The sequence below is a fragment of the Taudactylus pleione genome, unplaced genomic scaffold, assembly GCF_031769625.1.
Source record: "Taudactylus pleione unplaced genomic scaffold, aTauple2 ptg000191l, whole genome shotgun sequence".
Taxonomy (NCBI): Eukaryota; Metazoa; Chordata; class Amphibia; order Anura; family Myobatrachidae; genus Taudactylus; species Taudactylus pleione.
In genome coordinates, this window is record NW_028284593.1 from 3,584,703 (window position 1) to 3,607,589 (window position 22,887).

At 45.4% G+C, this 22,887-nt stretch overlaps 1 protein-coding gene across 5 annotated transcripts in view; it reads left to right on the forward strand.

The window, feature by feature from the left end:
• Positions 1-22,887, forward strand: part of TANGO2 (transport and golgi organization 2 homolog) — a 207,626-nt gene that overhangs the window by 179,265 nt on the left and 5,474 nt on the right. For all 5 annotated transcript variants that reach the window (XM_088476717.1, XM_088476716.1, XM_088476713.1 and 2 more), the window contains one exon: positions 2,520-2,590. In XM_088476717.1, coding sequence (XP_088332843.1) covers positions 2,520-2,590 — 71 coding nt within the window. The remainder of the gene's footprint in view (positions 1-2,519; positions 2,591-22,887) is intronic.

Sequence of the window (22,887 nt, forward strand, 5' to 3'; positions counted from 1 at the left end):
TGGACCTGGGTCTCTACCTTGCTTCACTGAAGGTCCATGTTTCAGCCCTTTCAGTGTGGTTCCAGTGTAGGATTGCTCCTCTTCCTGATATTCGCACCTTCTTTCAAGGGGTCCTTTGTATCCAGCCTCCCTTTGTCCCTCCTGTAGAACCTTGGGATTTGGCTGTTGACCTTAGGGCCCTCCCTTTGAACCACCGGGCTCAGTGGACCTCAATTGGCTTACTGCCAAGTCTGTTTTTCTTCTGGCCATTGCTTCAGCCAGAAGGGTGTCCGATTTGGGGGCTCTCTCTTGTCATTCCCCATTTCTGTTTTTTCATCAGGACAGGGCGGTGCTTTGGACTCACCCTGGTTTCCTTTCAAAGGTGGTCTCTAGTTTCCACATTAATGAGGAAATTATTGTGCCGGTCTTTAATTCTCCAGACCTCTCGGCAGGTGAGGCCTCATTGGATGTGGTACGTGCCCTCAAGATTTATGTGGATCGTACCAGTTCCCTTCGGAAATCCGAGTCCTTGTTTGTACTTATGGTTTCCACAAGAAGGGATGGCCAGCCAATAAACAAACTTTGGCTAGATGGCTTCGCATTACGATCTCTGAGGCTTACATTCATGAGGGCCTTCCTGTGCCGCCCTCTGTTACTGCTCATTCTACTCAGTCTGTGGGTCCTTCGTGGGCAGCTCGTCGCTTTGTAAGGCGGCCACATGGTCTTCTGTCCAGATCTTTTTGAGGTGTTACACTTTTGATACCTTTGCCACTCAGGTTGCTTCCTTCGGGTGGCGGATTCTCCTTTCTGCAAAGGAGCATCCCCGCCTTTGAAGGTACTGCTTTGGGACATCCCCAAGGTCACCCTGTGGACCTTCTATGGACCCTGAAGTAGAAAAGTAGAGAGATGGTAAGAACTTATCCTTGTTATCTCTTTTTCTACAAAGTCCATAGGGTCCACAGGGCACCCGCCCTGACGCACCTGTGCTTCAGTTGGATTTCGCTCTGGTCACCAGTTTTCAGTCTCCTTCTGTGTGAGTGTTCCAGACTTTCTTCTCTCTCATTTATCTTCCTTCGGCTTGCTACGTAACTGAGGAGCGTCTGGTCTGGGGGCGGGGTATAGAGGGAGACCCATTGCATTCTGAGAGAGAAATTTATTGCTTAACGTGCCCGGATGACTCTGCATTATCTACACACCAAGGTCACCCTGTGGACCCTAATGACTTCGTAGAAAAAGAGATAACAAGGGTAAGTTCTTACCATACCTCTACTTTTTAGTATACAGAGCGTGTGGGTTGTTTTCTTTCGTTGGGGATTGGGATTCCAGGACTTGTTGTTAAAATGTACTTCCATTTAAATTTGCAGTTAAAAATTATGTCTCTCCTAAAACTACTAGAACAGCTGCTGAATCTGTCTCTTCTTTAACCTTGCTGAAAATGCCATTGACATTAGCTTGGAGCTAGACACAAAGGAGAGGTAGGAAACGAACATGAAACTGATGCGTCAGAGCCTAGGTTCCCTGTTGGCTGCCCTGGGCATTTTGTACTGCATGAAAATATTTGTTACATTTTAATGCACTATTCAGGCGCAAATATAAACTGGTATAAAGACCTAGAGAGGAATTCAGCATATGCTTCTTCACACATCTGCTGGTGAAAAATAACAAAGACTTTAGATATCGCTTAGTTGTGTTTTATGCATTTTCCATACACATTACTTGTATTGCGTTATTGTTACAAACTTTTGCACTATTTGCACATACTAACACATGAGAAATAGGTCATGTTGTGTTGTTCAATTTTAAACAAGGTGTTTACGTGTCAGGATGCAGTATTGGGAATTAGTACAAATAAGAAGCAATTCAACATAATTCTAATGCAGTTTTTAGGTGTACCTGCTGTAAAGATCATGTTAATGTAGTGCCAGATTAACAACTGGGCTGCTGGGGTGGTCGCCTCGGAGTCCCAGAACACTGGGGGGGCCGCCCACACATAGCTATATGACTAGTTTGGGAGGCACTGTGGCATATGTGAACTGGGGTTTCTGTGTGGCATGATGTGAACTGGGGGCACTACAGTGTGTTTATTACATTTGTGGTGCTGAGAGTATTTGCACATTATACTTTTTTAATAACATCACCAGTATATTATGTTGATCATTTTATTGGTAGGGGCCCCCACAAGTTAGTTGCCCTGGGACGGGCACAAACCTTAATCCAGCAATGTATTAATGCCTGTAATAAGAGTCTGAAAATCTTGAAAAGCCATGGTGTTTCCAGGTCAATCTGTCTTATGCAGCTCTGTACACATGTGCCAGACTGTTTTCATTGTGTTCTGGAGACTCACTTTACTCCACAGGTGTAAAATTGTAGAGTGTACCTGTGCAAGGAGCCCATGGCGTCGTGCTGTCAGCTCTTGTAAAGGGTGGCCTGGCCCTGCTGTTTTTCTTTTTCATTTACTGTTCTAGCAATTTATAGACTGAGAAACATAAAAGTGTTTTATTTTATTCTTTAATAACTATTTGTTAATTATTTTTATTTAGCAACACAAAGGGAGATAAAATTTTCTATTATGGATCCAAAGGAGAACGAGAACCAGTCCAATTAAAACCCGGTGAGTCATCACTTCAGCTTCTTCACCAAGTGTAATAAAATATTAATCGTTTCAGAGGAAAACTGCTGAATGTGGCATAATCCATTGTTATATTACATTATTGTACTGTAACATGACAAAGTAAACTGCTATAGTTTATTCGGTGTACTGTGTAAGTACTTGTAAAATCTTTCATATTTTTTAACAAATATGTCCATAGAACACATATTCACCTAAAAAAGGAAAGTTTCTCAGATAAGAGGATAAATGAGATAACCACTTTGGTTCTATCATATTGTAGAAAACAACTAAAGGAATTTTAAATTTCTAGTGTTAGATTGATTATTTGATTCTACAATGTATGCTGGGAATAGACATGGATTACCATCTTATTTGGAAATGTTGAGAATTAGAATTGGTTAAACTATTATAGAGCAAGGCTAGCTATTGCAGCCAAGGTACTTCTTGTTTTATAAGATTTCTGACAGCAGGAATATATCACAATGACCTCCCAGTGGGAATGTAGTAGCATCCCAGCATTAGTGATGCTGGCTTTCAGAATACCAACAGCAGTAGGAATCCTGGCACCAGAATCCTGTACAACGGCATCCCGACGGGAAGTATTATGGGGAGTGGTTAGGCTGCGGGGTGGGGATGAGGGGGAGAGCAGTTGTGTACAACTGTGCATACAGGTGAATACGCCTTTAGTTCCATGCATGCGGTGTAGGTGTAATTACAGCATTCATGTGTTTAGCTCTTCATCATCCCACAGTCTTCTGCTGTAAGTAGTCTCCTTGTCCCCCTGTGGTTGCTGCTTTTAGGAGTCCTTTCAGATTGAATGGGTAAGTGGGTTGATTAATATTTAGATCTATATCCTGAGGAGCCTGTCAAACAGGCACATAAGGATTGCTGTAAAACCAACCTCTGCATGATAGAAAGGTCATATATCACATTTGTTTTGTATACAATTTGTACATCCAGTGTTGGACTGGGACATGAAGGGCCCACAGGGGGAATGCAATGGTAAGGGCCCACAGAAGGGTGCAGTGCAAAGATGAAGGGGTTTGGCTAGCAGAGGAGCATAAGTAAAAAAAAAAAAAATGCACAGGTCCAGAACTAAATTAAAAATAGCAATAATGCTGATCTGGCATTCTATCTATAGTTTAAAACCAGGTAAGTAATAATTTTTACATCCAGTGTCCAGAATGCATAGGGATTAGAAGCTGTAGCTCTAGTCACACTTGGCTAGCTTGGATACAGCTATCGGCATTGTAAAGTCTGAAATGTATGTACGGTGAGGGAAAAATCCATTGTTAGCCTTGTTACATTAAGGTGCCAGCGCCTGCTGCACTTTGTGGTTCTGGGATATCTACACTTTTCAATGGAGCATGCAAGCTCAATTGTCTCACTACTCAATGGCTAAGTATTGCTGCCTGTACTACACTACCTCACCTATCGCAGAGCATTACAGTCACCGCCATACTATACAGTAAGCACCACAGTGACTGCCATATAATACATAGACCATTGCAGTGACCACCATATAATACAGAGAACATCACAGTGACTGTATATTGCAGAGAACATCGCCCTGACTACCATATAATGCAGAGAATGTTGTAATGCTGTCATATAATACAGAGTGCCGCAGTGCCCACCATATAATGCAGTGTTGCAATGCCCACCATACACGTAGTATAGTCTCACAGTGCTCGCCATATAATGCAGTGTCGCAATGACCGCCATATAATAGAGAGTGCTGCAGTGACCGCCATGTAATACAGAGAGTACCACAGTGACCACCGTATATTGCAGAGAACATCGTCCTGACTACCCTACAATGCAGAGAATATTGTAATGCCACCATATAATGCAGAGTGCCGCAGTGCCCACCATATAATGCAGAGTGTCGCAGCGACCGCCATATAATACAGAGGGTCACAGTGAGCGCCATATAATACAGAGAATGCCGCAGTGCCCATCATATAATGCAGAGAGTTGTCGCATTGCTCACCATATAATGCAGACTGTCGCAGTGGCCACCATATATGTAATGCAGAGTGTCACAGTGCTCACCATACAATGCAGAGTGTCGCATTGCTTACTATTAAATGCAGAATGCTGCAGTGCCCACCTAATAATAATAATGTGCCCATCATATAATAGTACCACAGTGACCGCCATATAATAGAGTGTGGCAGTGCCCACCATATACTGCAGTGTGGCAGTGCCCACCATATACTGCAGTGTGGCAGTGCCTGCCATATACTGCAGTGTGGCAGTGCCTGCCATATACTGCAGTGTGGCAGTGCCTGCCATATACTACAGTGTGGCAGTGCCTGCCATATACTACAGTGTGGCAGTGCCTGCCATATACGGCAGTGTGGCAGTGCCTGCCATATACGGCAGTGTGGCAGTGCCTGCCATATACGGCAGTGTGGCAGTGCCTGCCATATACTGCAGTGTGGCAGTGCCCGCCATATACTGCAGTGTGGCAGTGCCCGCCATATACTGCAGTGTGGCAGTGCCCACCATATACTGCAGTGTGGCAGTGCCCGCCATATACTGCAGTGTGGCAGTGCCCGCCATATACTGCAGTGTGGCAGTGCCCGCCATATACTGCAGTGTGGCAGTGCCCGCCATATACTGCAGTGTGGCAGTGCCTGCCATATACTGCAGTGTGGCAGTGCCTGCCATATACTGCAGTGTGGCAGTGCCTGCCATATACTGCAGTGTGGCAGTGCCTGCCATATACTGCAGTGTGGCAGTGCCCGCCATAATACTGCAGTGTGGCAGTGCCCGCCATAATACTGCAGTGTGGCAGTGCCCGCCATAATACTGCAGTGTGGCAGTGCCCGCCATAATACTGCAGTGTGGCAGTGCCTGCCATATACTGCAGTGTGGCAGTGCCTGCCATATACTGCAGTGTGGCAGTGCCCGCCATAATACTGCAGTGTGGCAGTGCCCGACATATACTGCAGTGTGGCAGTGCCTGACATATACTGCAGTGTGGCAGTGCCTGACATATACTGCAGTGTGGCAGTGCCTGACATATACTGCAGTGTGGCAGTGCCCGACATATACTGCAGTGTGGCAGTGCCCGCCATATACTGCAGTGTGGCAGTGCCTGCCATATACTGCAGTGTGGCAGTGCCCGCCATATACTGCAGTGTGGCAGTGCCCGCCATATACTGCAGTGTGGCAGTGCCCGCCATATACTGCAGTGCTGCATTGCTCACCATGTAATGCAGAGAGTGCCACAGTGATCACCATATAATACAGAGAGTGCCGCAGTGGACGTGATATAATACAGAGAGCATCAGTTACCCACATATAATACAAATATGAATACACTCTTTACACGCACACAATATTAATACACCCCACCCCGACACACACATATATACAACATTGATACACCACCATAGACCAGATTAAAATACAACTCCCACCCCCATATACCAACCCCCTTAGATAACACTAAAACATTTTTCACACCACCACTTACACTTACCTGCCCAGAGTCTCTGTGTCTGTGCAGCCTGGGCTCTTCCCCTGTTGGCTGCGCATGACATTACTGCGGGAATCAGCAGGTAGTTGCTGCTTTTATAAAATACACTGCCACAACAAACAATATAAGCCACTGCTCGCCTCTCCCTGCTACAAACCACCCAGCCACTACCTGGGTCAGTGAACAGGAGAGCCTCTGGGCCTGATTCAGACCTGGCCGCAAGCGCTAAGCGCTCGCAAACGGGTTGATGGTGGCCCAGAGCGCATGCGCATGACGGAGCCGGCTCCGTCGTGCACATGCGCGAGACCCGGATAGCGACGGGCAATCCTTCGCTCCGGGTCTCGTACCAAAGGAGGCGTGCTGTCGATGTTGAGTGACAGCACGCCCCCTTTGGTGGGCGGGCCGGGGGAGTAGCTGCCCAAATGGAGGCGTTCCCATGTGAACGCCTCCGTTTGGGGGTGGCCCCACTGACATCACGAATGATGTCAGTGGGAGAGATTTCGGCTCTGTTAGAGCCGAAATCTCTCTGGGGCTTGCGGCAACGAGACCCTACCACAAGGGTCTTGTCGCAAGCCCGATGGTCGCGATGATCTTGACCATCGTGACCATCTTCCTGGCCGCTTGCTATAGCTGTGGGTGGTCACCCACAGCTATGAGAGCGGCCAAGAGGCCATTCTAAAAAAAAATAGTCCGGCCCTGATTCAGAGCGAGCGCTCTGTCAGAGTGTCCGGCTCTGAATCAGGGCCTCTGTTCTGACTGCCCAGTAAGGGAGGAATGTCTGCACACTGCAGTGGCTTTGCTAAGCTCCACCCCCATTACTTCACCTGAAGCCAACCGCTCGCTGCCTGCTCCCCGCAGCCTGAGCCGCCGTGTCAGTCAACTGACTGCCCGGCAAGCAGCTGCAGTTTGTAACACGGTGCAGGTGACATGGGCTAGGCCCCTCATATATAATACACAGTAATTAATTTGATGCATGCCAATGGAAATCTCCAATTCACTAGTTGATTAGAAACAACTTTACTATATGTGTATTATTCTGTGAGAATGCAATGAATAATCATAATAATTAGATATTATATAATTAATAGATGGACACAAATGTTTTGTTTGCCAAATTCATAGTATTGCTGACAACGGCTGACCTACTAGGATAAGGTTAATATTGTTAATTATATTCCATGATTAGTCACATTGCCATGCCAACATAATAAAGAGGTCCTTCTGGAAGCCTGATCTCTTCCTAATCACAAAGGCACATGAACTGTCCCACTCAGCCCAATTGTTGAACAGTCGGAGCTGTCATCCTATTGGCTACACACTTAGATGGACAAATTACACTAAGCACTGAATATTTAATTATCCCTATTATTGTTGCACGTTAATACTGCTAATAAACATGTTTTCTGAGTGCAACATATTCTAGTTTTCATATGTAAAAGTGTGTGTGTGTGTGTGTGTGTTTTCCCATTCTTTCAATGTAATAGTCATCCATCAACAGTGCTTTTTGCACGGTGACCACATTTACAATTAGAAATAAATGTTTCATCTGTAGATAACTCTGTGTAGGTCACTATATATTTATGGGTGAATAAATACTGTCTTTGCCCTGTACTTCATATGAATGGCAAAGCTCTACTTAAAAGCAACTGTTGCATTGAAATGAATAGTAGAGGAAAAGATTACTTAACATAGACGGTATGTGCCAGTGCCAGTGCCAGATATATTACTCCATGTGCTACTGTACAATACAACCTTGTAATGTCTTATTATAAGCTATATAATTATACCCATCTATGTTCACAGTGTGGCAATAAATCAATTTAATGTAGGAATCGCATGGTCAGTTTTGTACTTAATCAGGAGATGTGCAATATGTACAAACATTAGTTTGGAACTGATGGGTGGATAGGGAACATTTTATTTTGCCCTTTTTCTATGTAGTCACAAAAATGACCTATTAGGATGTTACGGTTTAAAATTATCTTCTCACAATGGTCAGGCCTAGACATCGATGCCACCCCTTAAGGTTCCAAGCCCAGACATCGATGCCTTCCTCCAAGGTGAAAATCATAAAATACCCTGAGGATTTATTTGATAAAATTAAGCTGTGCCTTTTGCCACCATCTGTCACACAGTATCTATACAATATAGTTACACCATTATATACTCTCTCTCACTAAACTAAAGATAATTGCATTTTTGTGTATGTTATCTGAACTGCAATAAAGGTAACCATTAAGACCAGTTCAGCTGAGAGAACTTTTCTTTATCTTTCTTTTCATCATTACTTCAGATAAAATATGACTAAGTGGGGTTGATTTAATTGTTTTATTGCACCCAATTTTTAGTCTGAAGTCACGGTATAACTGGGTGTGATATTCAATTGTTTTTTGGGCACCCATGCTTTATCACACCTGTTGTGCCCAAAGAGACAGGGTTTAGCTGCGTAAAGTAGTTCTGGCACATTTCTACTCGCCACCTCAGGAGAGAGCGAGGAGAAATGCCAGCGGCAGCAGCTATTGCGCCTCTGAGCAACAATTAAAGTGCGCCATCGGGTGCTCAGTAGTTAGTCGCTGTCGCAAACAGTTGAATTCCCCCAATATGTCATGGCACAGTTACAAGCCCCAGCTTTAATATGCATTTTTACATGTCATGCAGTGAAAATGATATTCACTTTTTATGCAGTGTTTAATGACCTCTAAATAATGTTGTCATTATCCACTTTTCCCTTCACAATACTGACAACATGCACATTAATAGGTTTTCTTATGCTATGCTCACTCGATAGCAAGCACTGCAATAGCCTGTGCCCTGTACTGCCAGTAATATAGTGAGGGCACAGGAGGTATGTAGTTATGAGATCAGCGGACGCATGGCCACCGGTCTCAATACCGACAGTGTAATCCTGGCAAGGGATCCTAACATAGGCGTCGAAATACCGACACCTATGTTAATCCCGACTCCGGAACTCCGACAGGACGCCGGACCTATCTTCCAACGCCAGGGGTAAGTATCCACGTGGCGTGGCTAGGTTTAGGGATCCCCCCCAGGTTAGCACCCCTAAAGGTGGGTTAGGGTAGTAAAGGGTTAGGAATAGTATATTTACCTCTGCTGTCGGGATCTCTTCCTTCGGGCTGCTGGCGTCGGGATTTGAATTTCCGGGCTCACGTCCGGCGGTCAAACATACTGATTCATAGTTAACGCGAGACTTCTCAGCTGTGGTCCTTACATACCCCCCAATGAGTTATATTTTGGGGATGGATCTCTGTGGGAACAGGTGAGATAAATATCCAGTAAAACTAGATGATGATGATTGATGTATAGTATGTTCAGTGAATTTCTGCTTGAGCTGCTGCTGATGACGCTTTCAGCGGTAAAAAGAAGAAATGGCTCCTTACATAACCATTTATGTTTACAGGGCGGTGCGGGTGATCTGCTGACCTCTTTACCTTTCCTGCATACTCCTAATTGGTACACTCATTACTGTGATGATCTCTTGGTTTTCCTCATTAAACTCTTATATAATGGCTTCTCCCATTTGCTGGCAGAGATATGTATTTGGTAAGCTGCTACATCAACAACACTAAAGCTTGGTACACACTATACAATTGGGCTGATCAGCTGATAATAGGCTGGTATGTCCATGTATAGTGTGTATGTGGGAGTATTTTCTGATAAACGGCCTCAATCGCTCCTGCAGCGGTCAGATCGGGAGGCCCGGGATGTGGTGTGCTGCGCACACTGGGCCGGATTCAGAGGTGCATGCACAGCTGCGATTTATTTCTGGTTTGCGGCTGCGATAATATGTTAATGTTACTCTCAGCCTTCCCCCTATGTAATTGTGGTAATTAATAATTATGTGAGTGCCGGAGATTGTAAGCCCTGAGACTGCCACTTTAAATGTCCGTGAACAATGGATATCTGCCAGTGGACTCAAACACCATTATCGCAGCATCATTGCGATGACCATCGACACGATGCCCTATAGCTGTCTCCTTCTAATGTTTCTCTAAACATGGCATCTGTGGCTGCTGCTCTGTCGTATTCACTGACACGCCATTACACGCCCGTGACACAGCTTTTTTTCGCATCAGGCCACTTCCCAAACACCTCCGCAGTCATCGGAAATGAGCGTGTTAGCATATGCAACAGCAGTCTCTGCGTGCACTCCGCGGTATGCTTGTGCGGTAGGGGATGTCAGGACTTTTTGTGCATGCGCAGTAGCAAACAATCGCTCAACTGCACAAACATTGACACTGCATCTGCCTCTGCATCAGGTGCACTATCTCGCTCCCAACCTCCCAATCCTGATAGTGGCCTTCATTCAGAGGCGGCCGTAAGGTCTGCGACCGCACGGCCGCCTCGATGTTTGTCAAGTGCCGGCTCCTTCGTGCGCATGCGTGAGACCCGCTACGACCGACAGCGCCGGTCATAGCGGGTCTCTTTCCAAAGGGGGCGAGCTGTCGATGTTGATTGACAGCTCGCCCCGTTTGGAAGGCGGGCCGGGGGGGTGGCAGCCCAAACGGAGGCGTTCCCATGGGAACGCCTACCGTTTGGGGGAGGCCCCACTGACATCACTAGTGATGTCAGTGGAGAGCTTCCGGCTCTGACAGAGCCAGAAGCTCTCCGGGGTTTACGACAAGTGAGACCCTACCCTAGGGTCTCGTCGTAAGCCCCTAGCGGTCGTTAGAGCTGTGGGTGTAAACCCACAGCCTAACGACCGAAACAGAGGCGGGCGGTCAGGATGCAAGCGGCCGCCCAGTTTCTGAGCGACCGCTTGCATCCTCCGACCGCCTCTGAATGAGGCTCAGAGATCTGAAGGAAGTACACACACAGCTAGAAATTCCTCAACCAATGTTACTACTTCTTTCCTGAGTACTTAAAGCTGGGCATACATGGTCTGACAGACTTTTTATCTGACAGTGATATGTCATAGTGTATAGCCACACAATATCCGGATTCCTCCCCTGCAGAGGAGACATTTCCTTGTTTCTCCCCTGTGTATGAACAGGAGAAATGACGGTCACTCGGCCTTGGGCAGCACATACACTGCCTTATATGGCTGATTAGCAGCTCACAAGTTATCAGATCTTTCGGACGATTTAGCATGTCCGACAGACCGATAATTTGTGGTCACTCGCGCAAAATACGCTATAAAATTTATCTGGCGGATCGGCCAGATAATTGTAGAACATTTGCCCAACATTAGTGATTTAATTGGGCAAACAAGGAGACCCCTCTCACCTCCACCCACACACGCAGCCTTTGCAAAATCTTCAAGGAGATGGATACCATAATTACATTTTATGTCATGCTGTTGTGTTGCCCTGAGTTGCAGGTGAATGCAAGAGAGTAACACATGAACACATATAAACCAGAAAGCTTATGTCTGTAGTGGTAAAGCAGCTGCAACATTAGAGGTTACTAATTATTAGCTTTGGACAACCATCATTTAGACATGTTTGAAATAAATGATGTTTGCTGAGTTTTCGTGGTGGTAAGGGTTCATCTGTGTACCACTTTAAGTCATTAAGCAGTTTAATGGTTACAAGGATTCTAGTGCATTTTAAATTTTGTATGTTAAAACTAAAAGCATGCTTAATGATGTATGATTAGCTAGGGAGCCTTTGAAAAGACATTCAATTCAGGTGCAAAATGTTTTTCAACACCAGTTGATGAGGATAAGAAGACTCAATACTAATATGGATTTTCTCGTGATTGCTTCACATTCCATCACTGATGTCTCTTGATGCTGCAGTTCACTCCCGAATCAGATGGTTTTACTGGCTGCCTTCTGTAATGTATCCCTCGCTGATCCATTGTGATTCCCTACTGTTACATTCCAAAGCACTAACTGACATTTAATAGTTACATTCGGTTGTTTAAAGACTGCCGAATGCCTTGTATATGCTGCTCTAGTCTGGTTGTGTTTGAGAAGATAGAATAATCAGATATACAGTCAGGTCCATAAATATTGGGACATTGACAGAATTTTCAGATTTTGGTCTCTATTCACCACCACAATGGTTTTGAAATGAAACAAACAAGATGTGCTTTAACTGCATACTTTTAATTTGAGGGTAATTACATCCAAATCAGGTGAACGGTGTAGGAATTAATGGGACTATCAACTCAAAAGCTATTTCATGGACAGGTGTGAGCTATTCCCTCGTTATTTCATTATCAATTAAGCAGGTAAAAGGTCTGGAGTTGATTCTAGGTGTGACATTTGCATTTGGAATCAGTTGCTATCAACTCTCAATATGAGATCCAAAGAGCTGTCACTATCAGTGAAGCAAGCCATCATTAGGCTGAAAAATCAAAACAAACTCATCAGAGAGATAGCAAAAACATTAGGTGTGGCCAAATCAACTGTTTGGAACATTCTTAAAGAGAAAGAACGCACCGGAGAGCTCAGCAACACCAAAAGACCCGGAAGACCACGGAAAACAACTGTGGTGGATGACAAAAGAATTATTTCCCTGGTGAAGAACAACCCCTTCACAACAGTTGGCCAAATCAAGAACACTCTCCAGGAGGTAGATGTATATGTGTCAAAGTCAACAATCAAGAGAAGACTTCACAAGAGTGTATATACAGGGTTCACCACAAGATGCAAACCATTGGTGAGCCACAAAAACAGGAAGACCAGATTAGAGTTTGCCAAACAACATCTAAAAAAGCCATTACAGTTCTGGAACAACATCCTATGGACAGATGAGACAAAGATTAACTTACCAGAGTGATGGGAAGAGAAGAGAAGGAAAGGAACTGCTCATGATCCAAAACATACCACCTCATCAGTGAAGCATGGTGGTGGTAGTGTCATGGCGTGGGCATGTATGGCTGCCAATGGAACTGGTTCCCTTGTATTTATTGATGATGTGACTGCTGACAAAAGCAGCAGAATGAATTCTGAAGTGTTTCGGGCAATATTATATGCTCATATTCAGTCAAATGCTTCAGAACTCATTGGACGGCGCTTCACAGTGCAGATGGACAATGACCCGAAGCATACTGCAAAAGCAACCAAAGAGTTTTTTTTTTTTTTTGTATTCGTTTATTGAAAATAAATGGTGGCATAGTACTTTTGTACAAATAATGTCAGACAAAATTATTCAGTAGTATATCAACAATAGACAGGCAACGACATTTGCCACGGAATATATGAATAATTAACAGTCAAAAACCATTAATAACGTGAGTATGATGGAGTAGAAAAGGGAATAGTAGAGGGTAGGGTGAGGATGAGTTTATATGAGTGGGAGGGAAGGAGCAAAAAAAAAAAGAAAGAGAAAAGAAATGGGGGAAGAAGTGTAAGAAGAAAAGCCATAATAGTTATTTATATATAATTATATGGAAAGCGTTGAATCGAAGCTAACCAAGGCCTGGGAGAGGTGAATTTTGAGAGGTGTACCAGGGGTTCCAAATGATATGAAATTTCCGAACAGCATTGTTTTGTAGACTGGTGATATATTCCATATTTGCTACAAACCAGATTCTGTTTATTAGCTCCTGGCGGCTGGGAGTGTGTTGAACTTTCCAATTACGAGCAATTTGAAATTTGGCTGCGCAGGAAACGTGAAGGATTAATTTATTTGTGTTGGGGATGGAATCAATCAGAGCGCAAAGTAAAAGAGTAGCTGGAGAAAGAGAGATCGGGATGGTAAGAATTTGGGAAAGTAGGGTACGGACCATGTTCCAGAATGGGACAATTAGGGGGCATGACCACCACGTATGAAAATAAGTTCCGAGTTGACCGCATCCTCTCCAACAGAGATTGGAGGTGCTGGGGTAGATTTGATGTAAACGCTCTGGCACTAAGTACCATCTGGTATATACCTTGTATGAGTTCTCACGTATGGCCACACTAATGGAGCATTTAGAAATAGTCAAGCGTATAGTGTCCCATGTTTCTTCCCCGAGAGAGAGGCCAAGATCCACTTCCCAAGCCTGCTCATGTGTTTCGAGCGGAGGAGGCTTCAACGTCAGTATGAAGTGATAAAGGTGCGAGATAGCTCCTTTGTCATTAGGTCTATGTATGCATAATCTCTCTATAGGTGTGGGGTTAGGAGGGGAGCGGGTGGAGGGATACGAGTTAGCGAAGTGGCGAATTTGTAAATATTGATAATGAAGGTTATTGGGAATTTTATGTTTGTCTTGAATGTCCGAAAATGATCTAGGTGAGGAAGCTTCAACTATATGGTGAAGCCTAGTAATGCCTGCTGAAATCCAGGGGGAAGCCACTGTCTGGGATAGACCAGGGGGGAATGCAGGGTTATTCCAGATGGGGGTTAGAGGGGAAGGGTGTGGAGAAAGATCCAGTTTTTTATTAAGGGAATCCCAGTTATTAAGTGTCAGTGCTATAGTGGGGAATAAAAGAGCGGATCTAGGTCTGTGTTTACGGGGCGTGCAGGGGAGATAAGAGACCGAGTGTACACCCACCAAGTCGCTCTCCAGGTCATCCCATCTCTTAACATGGCGAAGTGAGTGCCAGGTGGCCAATTGACTTAATCGGGTTGCATTATAGTAGCGGTGCAGTGAGGGCAACCCCAAGCCTTCATCCCAGGGACGCTTAGTGAGTATGTCTCGACGGATTCTGGGTTTTCGGTAGTTCCAGATGAATTTACAAAGTGCAGTTTGGAGAGTGTTGAGGGTGTGGGAGGGGATAGGAATAGGGAGAGTTTGGAATAGGTATAATAGTTTGGGAAGAATGTTCATTTTCACAGCGTTGATACGACCCACCCAGGAGAGAAAATGTGTTTGCCATTGTTGTAGGTCTTTTTGGATTGAGCTGATGAGGGGGGGGTAGTTAGCTTTATATAGAGAATCATAGGATTTGGTAATGAATACTCCTAGATATTTGAGGGAATCTTTTTTCCATATGAAATTAAAATTTGATTGCAATAATGACTTCATATTGCCGGGTAGATGTATACGAAGGGCTTCGGATTTGGTATGATTAACCTTGTAACCAGACAGGGAGCCGTATATAGAGAGTTCTCGAAATAGATTGGGAAGAGAGGTGAGTGGTTTTGTTAGCGTAAAAAGTATATCGTCCGCAAATAGAGATAGGGTATATAGAGAATGTTTAACCTTGACCCCGGTAATATCGGGATTGGCCCGTACACGAGAGGCGAGTGGTTCGATAATAAGGGCGAATATGAGTGGCGATAGAGGGCATCCCTGTCTGGTCCCATTTGTTATTGAGAAGGAGTCGGAGAACAGGCCTCCTGCTGAGACCGTAGCAGAGGGATTGGAGTAGAGGGCTTGGATGGCTTGCAAGAACTGTCCTCGGAATCCGAATTGGCGCAATGTTTGGAAAAGAAAAGGCCAGGACACCCTGTCAAAGGCTTTCTCCGCATCCAAAGCAAGCACCAGAGAGGGGAGTTTGTGAATATTAATATAGTGGACTAGATCGATTGTGCGCCTAGTGTTGTCTAATGCTTGTCTGGACGGGACAAAGCCCACTTGGTCGGGATGGATTAAAGAGGGAAGGAGGGGGTTTAGCCTATTTGCAGTTACCTTAGCAAAGAGCTTTAGATCAATATTGAGTAGTGAGATGGGACGGTAATTAGTCACTAGAAGGGGGTCCTTATTAGGCTTCGGGATGACGGTTATGGTAGCTCTAGTCGTGTGCGGATGAAATGAGGAACCTTCTAAAATACAGTTGAAAGCCACAGTAAGGTGAGGTATCAAGGAAGTTTGAAAAGTTTTATAGTAGGACATTGGAAGTCCATCAGGACCTGGCGCCTCCGAGGACTTTTGTGTTTTGAGAGCTGAAACAATTTCTTCTGCAGAGATAGGGTCGTTTAGCGCGGAAGAGGTGGCGGTGTCAATTCGGGGGAGATTACAAGAGGCCAAATAGTCCGCAGTTCAGGTGTCAGCGGTAGTGTTATTTGTTGGGGGGAGATTGTAAAGGCGTTCATAATAATTTTTAAATAAAGATTTGATAGTGGAAGGACTATAGTGGCTGGTGCCACGATCATCATTTAATGCTGGGATAGCAGTCCTGGCTTTGCGGGCCTTCAATCTATTGGCCAGTAGGGAATCAGCTTTATTGCTCTTTTCATAAAATTTTTGGTTGAGCCAACGTAGGGCCTGTTCAGTCTTTTCAGCATTAAGGGCATTAAGGGCATTCCTGGAGGAGGTCAGTTGGGCGTATAGTGAATTAGAGGGAGTACATTTATGAGCGGTTTCAAGGCGTTGAACCTCTGAGGTCAGGAATTTAATTTGGGACCTACGCTCCTTATTTCTAAAAGAAGCATAATTAATGATGTGCCCACGAATAACAGCTTTATGCGCTTCCCATACCAAAGGGGTGCAAGTAGGGTCGTTATTTAAGGAAAAATAGTCCTCAAGAGTGGACTTCACCTTTTCCTGAAATTTCGGAATGGTAAGCAGAGTTTCGTTCAAACACCACGGCGGTCGTGAGGGTGGAACATCAAAAAAATCGAAGGACGCGGTGACGATAGAGTGGTCTGACCAGGCGTTAGACAAAATAGAGGAGTCAACAAGGTGTTCACTGGCTAACGTATTACATAAAATAAGATCTATTCTCGAGTAGGACTGATGGGGTATTGAGAAGAAAGTAAAATCCTTGGATGAGGGATTAAGGGCCCTCCATGTATCAAACAGACCCGATTCACTGAGGTGATTATTTAGAGAGCGAGTTGCCGGGCAGGGTCGTGTTCTGGTAGGGGTAGGACCTTTATCAAGCTCGTGGTTAAGGACTGCGTTGAAGTCTCCTCCGACAATGAGGCTACCTATCCTATATTTGTTTATTTTAGAGAAAACAGACCTGAAGAATGATGATTGATCTGAATTGGGAGCATATATATTAACAATCGTGCATTCTAAACTGCCTAATTTGCCTGTCAAAATAATATACCTCCCGTCTGAGTCTGTGTGTACTGTATGTAAAGAGAAATGGATTTTGCTATTGATCAGTATCGTTACTCCGTTGTGTTTAGACCGACTAGAAGAGTAGTATGCGGTGGGGAAACTTTTAGTATGTAGTGAGGGATGTGACTGCGCTTTAAAGTGGGTTTCCTGGATTAGAATAATCCCTGCCTTGAGATCTCGAATAGTTCGGAAGAGCGATGAGCGCTTCTGAGGGGTGTTTAAGCCCTTGGAATTAAGGGAGGCAAAAGTTAGCGACATTTGGTTAGAGCGTGATACCTAATGTGGATAATGTAGGTGGAAGATTCCTGGTTCGCTGAGAGGTAGAAAGAAAAAGAAAATAAAGACAGAGGGGGAATAAATTAAGACAAACAAAAAAAAAAAAAAAAAAAAAAAAAAAAAAAAAAAGAAATGAGATATAGAGAGAAATTAGAAATGTGGAAGATAAGCGGGAGAGAACCGAATGGGAATTCCCCGTGTCCAGCAGGGGAAAACACACTCGGAAAGTGGGACTAGGAGGTCCAGGAAGGTAGTAGGGAAGGGAATCCGAACTACCTTTAGGTAACTTAATTAAGGTAGGTTAGAAAACAAGTAACTGTATGTACTGAAGAATGCTGAGAGTAGAGGAGAGAGATGAGGGTGTCAGAGAGCCTTGGCCCTCCAATTGTGGTTGTGTAGTAAAGGTAAATGAAGACCTAGGGACGTCCGAAGAGATGTCAATGTGAATTGTCAGAGGGGGGGGGAGAGAAAACATATAGAAGAAGAGCCCAGGTAAGGGTATACTTATTAAATATAACATCAATTATAACTGCATATAAAACATACATAAACATTTCAAATATGTTTGTCAGATATTCTTAGAAACAATGAAAGAATAAAATAATATTGCTCGTGTGGGACCCACATGCGAAGTCCTAATGAACAGAGCATTCCTGTAGCTCCGATGAAGTGGTAGACTTACTAATAATATAACTACAAGAGACAACGTTGATATATAGCAAAAAAGTTCTACTATGAATCAATAGAACAGGTAAAACAACTATAAATATCTTAACTCATAGTATTATGATTAGGAAAAAGGATATGAAATGGCTGTCTGTGTAGAGATTCAGGACCAAGATTAGGATCCCATGGCGGAGGATGGTAGTCTCCGCCCAATAGTAGTATGTTTCTCGAAAGCGTGTTCAGGTATAGCGAGTGAACCCAAATGGGAATAAGAAACAACATGTAACTGTAGTCATATTATATGTCCTCTGAAGCAGTTGGAGAGGGGCCGGAGTCTTCCAGATGGGAAAGAAGGTCTTTGCCTTCTTTAGGGTTTCTGATGATAATTGTTTTGCCGTTGAAGTCAACCATTAGTTTGAAAGGGAAGCCCCATCGATAACGGATCCCCCGTGCTCTTAGTGCTGTCGTTAAATCTTGAAGTTCTCTGCGTTTCAAAATTGTAATGGGGGCCAGATCTTGGAAGAATTGTAGTTTGATGTTGTCATGGAGAATATGGGGTTTTCCACGTGTTGGAGCCAAGACTCTTTCTTTGTCCTTAAAACTTAGGAAGCGTATAACTACATCTCTTGGGGGTTCACCTTCTCTTGGTTTAGGTCTTAGGGCTCGATGGGCTCTTTCAAGGGGCAGCGAGTGGGGGGATAGGTCAGGGAGAATGGTGGAGAACATGTTATGGAGATAAGTCTCTAAGTTATCCGGAGTGACCGATTCTGGAATATTTCGTATGTGGAGGTTGTTTCGTCTTTCTCGATTCACCAGATCCTCATTCTTGGTACGGAGATCAGCGAGATCCTGGATAATGTGATCGATGTCCCTATGAGTCTCATTTTGGAATTTTTGAAGGGTGTCTTGGCGTGATTCTAATTTAGAGGTTCTTGTAGAAAGTGAGGATAGGTCTGATTTGATCGAGGAAACAGCCTTATCCAACTTAGACTCAAGAGATTCTTTGAAGTCAGTAATAAGGGATCGCAGAGCCATTATGTCTTCTTTTGTGGATAGAGCTGAAGAGGGTGTGTCCTCTCCCTCTGTATGGGGAGGACTGGGGGACGAAGGGTCGACAGCCACCGATGACTTGTCACCTTTAGGAAAGTGTTGAGAGATGTCACCACCCACACGTTTTCTGGTGGTAGTATTTGACTTGCTCATAATGACGATGAGGGGGGAGGTAGTTAGAGGTAAGTATGGTGATTGAAAGGACTCTATAGGCCTGATTGAACAGCGACAGAGGACTTGAGATGGCGGACGTCTGCAAATATGCACAAAGTGTAATTGTGCGGTCTTTGTTAAAAAAAGAACCACAGGAGGGCACTGCTCCAACACTCTCAGGGAGTCATTGCTTCAAGCTGCAAACATATTTATTTCAGTATCGTAAAGCGGTTTATAGGCGGCAGCGAAGCTCTGCTGGGGTCGGATATGCGTGTTCGTTTAGAGCTGCCTGTCAGCCCAGCCAATGGTGTTGGAGGATGAAAAAGTTTAGGGGCCTCTAGTAGGTGCAGATCTTGTAAGAGGAGGTGCAGACCTTCTGATTAGTAGCAGGTGACCAGGCGACGTAACCAGAGTGGGGGAGACCCTTGATGCTGGAGCACAGTGTACGTTGATGTAGTTGGCGGAGTGTAGGTTGTAAAAGGGTCTGCCAGTGGCGTGAGGATTGTCAATCCAAGGTGAGTAACTCAGAAGGGGAGAGAACTGCAGTGGAGGAAGGATCCAGCAAGAAAGGTGAGTCACCCAAGGGCCCACACGCTGCAGGGCAGGGCTGAGAAGCAGGTCCGACAGGAGGGAGGCAGCACAGCAGGGGAGAGGTAAGCAGGAGAGGTTGTGAGCATACTGGTGTGGTCTGAAGTGCAGGCCAGGCTCCAGGGCCGTTTGCAAAATGGCGGCCACCCGCGATTTGCGGCTCCAGCCGCGGCTGCTGGTAAGGGGCCTCCTATCTAAATGTCTCCCCTCCAGAGGTCCACACACCACCAGGGAGGTGAAGGGAGGGGACCGGGAGGTAGCGCCGGTGTTTGGGGCTAATCGCGGCTAGTCGCGGCGCCGCCGGCCTGCGGAGCTCCAAAATCGAGCCCCCGACTTCTGGAGGTGAAGTAGGCCGCGAGGCTGCAGGAGCCAAACAACACTCCCGGAGTTCAGGTAAGGAGTCAGAGGGGTAGTAGGGGAGCAGGAGGTGCGAGGGGAACCATTGGGACAGCTGGGGCAGCAGAAATGGGGTGGTTTGAGGCAGCTTTCTGGGGAGCTCTGGACAAACACAGCCTCTCTGCTTGCTAGTCAGGCCACGCCCCCACCAAAGAGTTTTTTAAGGCTAAAAAGTGGAATGTTATGCAATGGCCGAGTCAATCCCCTGACCTGAATCCGATTGAGCATGCATTTCACTTGATGAAGACAAAACTGAAGGGAAAATGCCCCAAGAACAAGCAGGAACTGAAGACATTTGCAGTAGAGGCCTGGCAGAGCATCACCAGGGATGAAACCCAGCGTCTGGTGATGTCTATGCGTTCCAGACTTCAGGCTGTAATTGCCTGCAAAGGATTTGCAACAAAGTATTAAAAAGTGAAAGTTAGATTTAGGATTGTTTAGTTTGTCCCATTACTTTTGGCCCCTTAAAAAGTGGGAGGCACTTATAGAAACCGTTGTAATTTCTACACCGTTCACCTGATTTGGATGTAATTACCCTCAAATTAAATCTGAAAGTCTGCAGTTAAATCACATCTTGTTTGTTTCATTTCAAAGCCATTGTGGTGGTGAATAGAGGCCAAAATATGAAAATTCTATCAATGTCCCAATAATTATCGCCTTGCTGTATGTACTGTAATTTGCTGTACTCATGCATGTAATGGCAGCAGCACTACAGACAGGTGGGTACACACCGGAAAAATATATCTGCAGATGATGGTTGTTCATACACACTGACCCACCGTCATTGCCATCTAAAGATATATCTGTTGTGAGGACATCGACCAATTAATCTTTAATGGTATGTAATGCCGCCAGATGTACTGCCGGCGGACTAAATACCGACGCTGGAAGCCCGAACCGTCAGGATCTGGTAAGTGCCCTAAACCTCCCCTCCCTTCCCCCCCCCCAACCCCTTAGTGGTGCCTAACCTCCCCCCGGTGGTGCCTAACCCTAACCTCCCCCCCCCAGTGGTGCCTAACCCTAACCCCCCCTTCCCCTAGCATAACCCTCCCCGGATAACCCTAAGTCCCTAAAACTAACCCTTCCCCCCGCTGCCAACAGCTAACAGTCCCCACTTACCTTCGTTTGGGATGCCGGGCGTCGGGATTTTGGCGTCTGGCTAAAGATAGGCATCGGTATTTAGACGCCTATCTTTAGTACAGAGGCGGGCTTCCAGCGTCGGTATTCCGACATCTGGCATTCCGGACGCTGGTAAATAAACTGCATCCCCTTGTAACCATATATTGGGAAACAGCCTAAAAAGTTCCCTACTTCTAATAGTTATGGGACTGGTACAATGGATATGCCCAATTCTACATTACCATCATCCTATGTTTAATATAAAGAAAATGCCTGAGGTCATAAAGACTAGAGGCCTCCAGTGCTACTTCCCGGTGTCAGGCTTTATAGTGAATGAAATACAAATTACCATCCAGAGTGAGGAGATGCTACCTCCTCCAGTGATTGCCCTCCAGCATCGTGCCTGCCAGCCTGCAGTAATTGCCCTCCAGCACTATGCCAGCTAGCCTGCAGTGATTGCCCTCCAGCACCGTGATCACACAGGGAGGTCATCTGTCAGTACAAAGCAAAACACTACAACGTACTGCTGATGGAAGCTTGCACACACACACCTTCGCGCTGCACACCATTGCCGGGTCACCACCGAACAAACGGGGGTGCCGCACTGACCACATAATGCCAGTGTTCTCCGCTGACAGCGCTTGCGTGTCAGAAGAGGCCACAAACCCTCTGAGGCTTGTTTAGGAAGGGACTGGCGCCGCAGCGCAACCCCGGCATCCCGGCCATTTATTGAAGGCGAGTTCCCGGTCCTCAGATCACTCCCTCCCACACTGTCCGGTCCCCTGCTGGCTGTGCAACTGCACACTCCTCTGCCAGAGCACCGTTCCGGATCTCTAGCCCCTGGGATCCCACGCTGATGCCGGCTGCAGCTCCCAGTTGCTTTGCATAACCTGGCCCATCCTGGTAAGGCAGCGAACGGCCAACCAATTGTGTGGTTGGCGGGTCGGTCATACACACAGCACAATATGTCTGCAGATATATTGGGCATTGGCTGTGCAGCAGAGCCGACACGATATGTCTGTGAACGACGTCGTTCAGACATATTGTCTGTACACACTGGCCGACGGGCGCAAGATATATTGGCCGATCAATTGATCGACCAATATATCTGCCAGTGTGTACCCAGCAATACTCAAACCTAGATCTGTAATCTGTAAGTGACCTTTTCTGTTTAAATGCATTACTATTACATGTTGATGTGGTGTTATACCCGCCCAGCAATAGATGACACACACACAGGGTCGGATTAAGGGTCACATGGGTCTTGGGTCTAAAAATGATCAAGGACCTATACTGGGAAAGGAAGGAGATATGACCAGTGCTGTGTGGGTGTGACCAGAGCCATATGGGTGTGTACACTCGTTACACCATCAGCCCCAATGTCTCTCTAAATACATAAAAATAAAGAAATTGCATAATTTTGTGAGAACTACAAATACAGTTTTAATAATAATAATCTCACCGCCATAATGAGGGGCCTATTTTGATATGGAGGCCTGGAACTGTAGGTCCAGCCACACACACACACGTCTTTGCTGATCTGTTGCTGTATGGAGCTGGCTTGGTGCACTGTGCTGCAGACTTACTTATTCATTTCCTTAGTTTAACTTTGTGGAAGACGTATGCGGTACACAAGCCGACATGGACTTTTGTT